Below are 7,505 nucleotides of genomic sequence, written 5' to 3' on the forward strand. Positions count from 1 at the left end.
AGGGACTGTGGGTTTTGACTAATTCATTTCTACCCTGACTTCCTACATGTGGGTTCTCTATCCTTGAACAATGGTGCGATAGACAAAGGGTGGGTATCCCCAAGAGGCCATTCAGATGCCCTCCTGGCCACACCCCTAGAGGGGACATAGGCACAACTGCTTCTGTTATACCATATGTTGATCGCCATGGAACCACAGGTGAGGGCCAAATCAGCCGCCATGACCAGCGCCTTTCAGTCTTGGTGCACAGACAGAGCACGCTGTTGCTGACGCTGGCCTGGCCACTCCCACACATCAGCAGACACTCAGAGGTTACACGTTTCAACACCCCTTCCCTTGAGGGTTGCCTTAACCAACAAGAGTTAATCAAGCTCTTCTGCTCAAACTGAGCAGGACTGACAGACCCACTAGCTGGGGTGCCCTTGAGGATCTTACCGGAATCAGGCAGGCAGGTAGACAGCCAGATTGCATCCTCCTTCCTTTGGGGTCCGATATGAGCCACTGAAATGGGGAACCAGGAATCCTCTTCCAGTCCTCTGAGGGGACTCAAGAAACCTCAAGGGCATGCTGTCCTATCAGGACCTGGAGAGGCCCTACCTTGTCCTTGAGGGATGTGACTTGTGACCAAAGAGGTCAGCGTGGTTGGTCTTCCTGGCCAACACATCAGATGCAATCACAAGCAAACACCCAGGCGTGGGAGGCATTATTTATGTTGATGGACACTGATCGACCTCATTCCCAGAACATAGGCCCTGATCTCTGGTGGCCTAGGGCTTATATGAGATAAGCAGGTGTAAGTACTGAGGCAGAATGGCTTGTCAACTGGGGATTGGTTTAGACTTTGTGCACCACAGCGACCAGCCATTTCTGAGAGACAGAAACAACTGGAACTGGAATAGGAACTATTACCGAGGCAACTAAGAAACTGAAGTATGCTGGCTGGCAGGGGGAGGGGTATTTTCTGTTACATTAGGGTCTTTAATCAGTTCCTGGTTGCTGCTGCTGGCAATCCCAGGAGCATTGTGGATATCTCTTTTAGAGTATTAATTTACTGGCCATCTACTTTCATGCCTTTTCCTCCTTTGTTTAAAAAATATTTATTTATTTATGTATTTATTTGGTACAGGGCCTCGCTATGCAGCTCGGACTCATAGTTATCCTCCTGTCTCACCCTCCCCAGTGTTGGGATTACAGATTGCGCCATCATGCCTGGTTTCAGTGACTGGCATGGCATGCCTGGGGTCCCGGGGCCAGCATGGGATGTGGTACTGGAGATCGAACCTGGATCCTGTGCTTCCCAGGCAGGTGCCCAGCCCCCTTCTCCCTCTTTTGTTTTTTGTTTTTCTTTCTTTCTTTTCTTTCTTTTTCTTTTTTTCTCCCTCTTTTATAGGGTGTGGTAGGGAAATGAGAAGGGGGGACAGCAAGTAGAGGCAGGAGACCCTCAGTCAAAGGTATGTGTTTGCAGGAGCAAATCCACTCCAGGGCCAGTCTTTAGTTCTCTTTATTTCAACACTTGGCACCAACAGGTTAAGTAGTGCTAGGAATACACACCAAGAGGCCCAGGGAACGAGATGGCCAGGGAGCTAGACTCTGGGCTGTACAGGTGCCCATGGCTCCATGGGTCAGGAGCTTCCACAATGCTCAAGGAAGGAGCTGGTCACCCTTTGTGTGTGCACACAATAGCTGCAGTACCAACACATCGACCTGGGACACAGTCTCTCCCCTGGATGGGATTCCTGACTCAGCTGTAGCACAAATGGCTGTGTGTGTGTTTGCTCTGTAGCCCCCGTTTTCAACTCTACAGTACAAGTTACACAGATAAAGAGAAGCCCATGCCCAGCCCTAGACTAACTACGTTGGAATTTGGGGAGGGGTGGCTTCTGGGTGAGAAGTAAATGAGACGATGTGCAGCAGGGTAGGGGGCCAACTATGGTGTCTCGGGTTGGAGCAGGCCCTGCGGGCTGGGGTCTCTATCAGCCACCAAAGAGAGCTTTCAGATATGTAATTCACAGGCCAATGGTATGCAAATGTAAGAGAGTCTCTTGGCTGACCTCATATTATCTGTTCTTTGCTTTGAAAATTGTTATTTCTTTGGCATTTGTGTGAAAGTAGAATAAAGTGTCTCATCAAAATTGTCTCATATCTAAGGGCCCTTCAGATTTTAAGAAGAAACTGCAGCGCCCTGGTGTCAGGCCCTACTATGTGTTGTGTAGAGAAGGTCTACAAGTGATACTTGCATGTTTTTGTTAACAATGGGGTATATTACAGAGTCCTTGAGCTATGGGACATATCAAGAAATACAATTCAGGAGCTCGCAAGGATTGAATTATTTTAGATAAAGTTCTGTTGTATGTAGCTATAGTGCTTAATGTGAAATAAATATTTTATAAGTGTTTTAAGAACATGTAATATAGAAATAATTGCCCCTATAATTGAGGGAGGGGCATGACATAATCCCTGTAGAACTTCAACTTTCTTTATTACCTTGGGATGATGCAGCTCTTGAGCCCAAGGAGGTGGCTTTTGGGGTGCAGGTAACCCTGCATTTCACTAAGGAGTGATCCCCTTTAGGTAATAAACCCATTTAATTCCTGCCTCACTGCCTTCACGGGTAGGGCAGGTCACAGTCAGCTTAGTGGTGATGGGGGTTTTGCGGCCGGATGGGTTTCCTTCAAAGGAGACAGTGATGTTGTTGATCTTCTTGGGTCGCACAGAGTCTACAGCGCGGGCAGTAAAGGCGGGATTATCCACCATGATGGAGAAGCTGGCTGTTTGAAGGAAGATGTTCTTGAAGGGGATGATTATGTTGTATCCAGCTCGGATCATGTAGGGGCCCTGAGGTTTGGGGGGCAGAGCCATTCCAAAGAGGGGGATGGTATATTCCCCACCTAGCATCGATGTCAAGGTCAGGATGCCCTTGGTCTCACCCAGGTGGCTGGGCTCAAAGATGACTTCTATGCCAACTTCAGTGCCTCCCTGGGCTCCTGGGGGTGCATTGATGACTCTTTCTGTGTGGAAATCCGGACAGTCTATCTAAAAGGGAAATGAACAAAGTTGGCTCAGAGAGGACTCTAAAGAGCATCCCAGGAACTCAAAGTCTACCCCCGCCTCTTCAATCCGGGACAACAAGCTGGACAGGCTGCAAAGCTGTGTCCTTATAACCCTTAGTGTTCAGTCCCTTGCAGAGAAGGCGTTTGCTCAGTACTTCCCTGCTCTGCTACCAGGGGCCAGAGATGTTGTTTGTGCACCCTAAGACATACAGCGAGGTCATGTTGGTAAGGCTGCTCCCCCATATTTGGTTCTTCTTTCCTTGCATGAACCTGGAGGGTGGAACATTGTGGCTCCTTGTGGTTGGATGTGACTGCTTGTGGGCCATTAGTTTTGAGCAGAAGTGAAAGGTGTCACTTCTACCTTAGAGCATAAAATTGCCTGTCTGAGTCCTGTCAGTGTCTTTTCACTCTCCTGAATCTATAACTGAAAACATTTGAGATGGGGGTTGCTCTTCAGCCGGTTCTCCAAGTGACTGTCATAAGTACAGTTCCCTGTGGACTTTGTTCTTTTAATCTACCATGACCAGAAACCCCTAGCATAACCAAACTTCTCTGGACCAATACAACTGATCAGGAGCCTATGCCTCTTGCCTACAGCCCTCCCCCCACCCAGATTCTGCTAGGCATAGAACCAGTCCGTGCAGAGCCTACTTTTCTTAGTTCCTCTTGTGGATAAATACGGTCCTGCGAAGTTTTGTTCAGTGGAATATTGGTGGCAGTGAGGTATACAACGCCCACTCTTTCTCCTTGTACCCATCTGGAGGGCAGTGTAGTGATAAGCCCTGCTTGATGCAGACCAGAGTAACTCTCTAAAGAGCAGAGTTAGCAGGACAGAAGGGAGCTGTGGGCTGTCATTCTGACTCATACTGGGAATGCCTAGAGACTGTTACTTGTAACAGGAATAAACTTCTATTTTTTTTTGTTACTTTGTTTCCTTTTTTAGTACATAAACCTATATTCCAACAGATACAACAACAAGTAGACACCTACTCTGGGAAAGGGGCTAAGAAAATGGTTTTATCAATAATATTTGAAAGGGCTTCTAGCAGCCTGGTGGGGTGGGGTTGGATGCTGTGGTTTGAATGTCCCCACACAAAATACATGCTGAAATTAATCCCATAGCGAGGTATTTAGGAGGTCAGACATGTGGGACCTCATTTAAATGGTGTCTGAAGGGAGCTCTCACAAGTGGTTTGACCTACGAATGAATCTGATGGCTTAGCGGGTTATCTCCAGAGCGTCTGTTACAAAAGGCAGTTTGGTTTTTACCCCAGATGCACTGCCTCATCTGTGCCACCTGCTAGCCAGTAAGGGGACTTGCACCTCCATCGGGGACTACTCAGCCTCCTGGACTGTAGGTGGTAGAAGTCTTTATTCATTGTAAATTATTCAGCCTTTGATACTCACTTATGACAACGGAAAAGGGGCTAAGGCAGGGGTATTCTCTCCATTTATAGCTGGGGGAGCTTAAGGAAGCCATTTATACAAAAGTTGGTGATGAAGCCAGGATTCAGTGAGTATCCGTGTGATTCGGCATCCTGCTCTCTGACACCAGTTTACGCAGTCTCCCTTTATGGACCCCTGAGCACGATGTAGGAAGCAACACTCACGTCCATCCCTGCTTGATAAGATAAAGTCTGTAAAGAACGAACCAGGCCTAGTACGATTTGTGTCTAGCTGGGAGTTTCCAGGCTTAATTCAGGCCTCCAAGGCGGGGCTTACTATGATGACGAAGCACCTGGTTTTCTCTGTGCCCTAGTGTTTTTCTCCCATTATTTTTGAACCCAGATACCTGCAAATGAAGGACCTGCTCACCCTGCTGAAGTACTCTGTCTTCTGCCGCGTATAATTGACGAACTTCGCAATGATGCTTTGGCTGCCGCCGAGAACCGTCTGGAAGTGGACGGGCTTTTCAGGAGGCGCTGGCACAGCCTTCAAACTGAGCTCATACTGGTAGTAACCTAAATCGCTGTTGTACAAAGTTAGCTTCCCTAAGGTCTCACCAGCTTTCAGGGGCTGGAATTCAAATGAAAATGTGCCCTGGAGGAGAAGACGGAGGCTGTTAGATGTTGGAAGTCAGATCCACCCCTCTCACCAAAGGACCTGCCGGGGTGGATGGTAGAAAGTGCGCTTCATGCCCAGGCATGGTAGTGCACACCTGTCATCCAAACACCCTAGGAGGCTGAGGCAGGAGGACCTCAAGTTCATACCCAGCCTGGGAAGCTTAATGAGACCTTGTCTTATAATAAAAAATAAAAAAGGCTGGGATACAGCTCAATGCAAAGGTCCTGCCTGGTTCAATTCCCAGTATGGCACCAAACAAACAAACGAAACCAAGGGTTACATGTACAAATTTTGTCCTGTGCACTCTTTTTGTTCTTTTACTCTCTCTCTCTTAGACCTCTTGTGCTGGGGCAAGCTGAAAGCAGCTCTAGGGAAAGATCCACTTGTGTCTGAGGCCTCCTGCCAATAGCTAGTGAGGAGCCAGGCCTTTCCAGTAACCATACGCTTGGGTATGGCAGCAGATTAGGTAGCCCTGGTCACCTGGGGACCATGAGTGTCCTGGCTGACTGCCTGATTCCAGTCTGTTGAGAGACCTAGAACCAAACCTCCCAGCCAAAGCCTGCTCTTGGATTCCTGATCCTCAGAATTGTGAAGACAGAAAGTAGTTTGTTAATGGGTTGACAGATTACTAACATAACTAAAACATCCTATTCTTTCTTTCTCTTTCTTTCTTTCTTTCTTTCTTTCTTTTTTTTTTTTGAAACAAGCCCTCACTTTGTAGTGCAGGCTTACCTTGAATTCATTATGTATCCCAGATTGGCTTCGAATTTGCAATGATCTTCCTGCTTCAGCCTCTTAAATACTGGGATTACAGGCATCTGCCACTATGCCTGGCACTAATGCATTCTTAAAGTAATCTATAGGTTCAATGTAATTCAATTCATAATCCCAATTTTTACTTTTTTGTTCATTGAGGAACTTGACAAACTGATTTTAAAATTTATACAGAAAATTCCAACAGTCGAGAATAGCCACATCAGATGTGGTGGTAGAGGCCTGTAATCCCAGGAGGCTGAGGCAGGAGGATCTTTGTGAGTTCAAGACCAGCTTGGGCTATAAAGTGAGCTCAAGGCCAGCCTGAACTACATAGCAAGACCCTGTCTCAAAAAGACAAAAAGAAAAGAAAAGAAAACATCAACAAAAAAACCCCAAACCAAAAACCAAACCAAACCAAACCAAAACAAAACTCATATATGAACATACAAAGTTATGTTTTAAACATAAAGCTACAGCGATTGTTTCCTTTACCAAATAGCCAACCTTTACATAAGCATATATCAGTGATATACTGCGGAGAAGTGAAGAAAAGGTATAAGGTGAGACAGGGACTGTTTACATTGACTTATGAGTAAAAGAAAACCGGACTTCTCACATGGTGCCTTATGAACCCCTTCCTGATTTTGGGGGGGATCGTAGGAGCAGCTGAAGCATAGTTTGGAAACTCCTTAAATCCCCCTATCCTGGGATGAGGAAAAGCACAAAAGAAAGTGAGAAGGAAAAGAGGAAGACACATTTATGTGTGTTTGCGGGACAGCTTGGATGATCCCACTGCTGCCTCGCGTTGGCTATTGAAGGGAGCAGTGAATGCTTGAACTTATTTTTTCTTTTTCATTTCTTATAACTTTTCATGCCAACTTTGTGTGCTTATATCAGGTAATCTAAACAACTAACTTGAAGACAATATTATGCAACACTGTTGAATTCCTATTCCTTTTGTTTAGTGAAATTCTGTATCATTTCTAATTTTTAAATTATTTTTGATTCTCTTTTAAAAATTCTCCTATAAAACACATAAATTAACTAGGTTAACCACAAGGACTCACAACTGACATCTAAAGCAAAACCAAGTGGGCAGGTAACAAATACCTAAACCCCCTAAATGTGAGAAGGCAGCGCCAAACTGCTGATAGCCGTGAGGCCGGCGTGCTGTTGGGCCCTCTGTGGAGACGGAGAGACGGCAGCCTGTCACAGGATATCAGGTCTGTATCTTGTACAATGAATAATCACTAAGACAACAATATGCAATGTATTAATTATTGAAAATGTGTTCATGATTGGTTGTGAAACCATCTCATTGCTATTTGTTTCTCAATAAAAATATTTTTTAAAAAAAGAAAGAAAGAACGAAAAGAAACAGCAGCCCTGAGAGTCAGAGAACCTGGAAATCAGCCCTGAGCTGAAGATTCTCTTTTTTTTTTAGATTCACTAAATTTATTTTAAAAATCATAAGACGTTTCTTACAAAAGAGCATTACATTCTGCACACTGCTCTGAACAGATGCCAGGGACATGTGGACTATTGTTACTTTCCTCCCTGTCCCACCCCCCAAATGTTTATAGTGACCACACAAAGCAAGGTGTTCACAATAATTACATGGGGGGAAATTTTTTT

At 45.6% G+C, this 7,505-nt stretch overlaps 1 protein-coding gene across 1 annotated transcript in view; it reads right to left on the minus strand.

Moving 5' to 3' along the window:
* Positions 1-1,420: 1,420 nt before the first annotated feature.
* Hydin (HYDIN, axonemal central pair apparatus protein) overlaps positions 1,421-7,505 on the minus strand; it is a 433,520-nt gene continuing 427,435 nt past the window's right edge. The window contains exons 86-87 of the mRNA XM_023709202.1: positions 4,866-5,090; positions 1,421-3,033 (exon numbers count right to left, since the gene is read on the minus strand). Of these exons, the coding sequence (XP_023564970.1) occupies positions 2,551-3,033; positions 4,866-5,090 (708 nt within the window). The 3' untranslated portion in view covers positions 1,421-2,550. The remainder of the gene's footprint in view (positions 3,034-4,865; positions 5,091-7,505) is intronic.

The sequence above is a fragment of the Octodon degus genome, unplaced genomic scaffold (genome assembly GCF_000260255.1).
Source record: "Octodon degus isolate 3935 unplaced genomic scaffold, OctDeg1.0 scaffold00011, whole genome shotgun sequence".
Classification (NCBI taxonomy): domain Eukaryota; kingdom Metazoa; phylum Chordata; class Mammalia; order Rodentia; family Octodontidae; genus Octodon; species Octodon degus.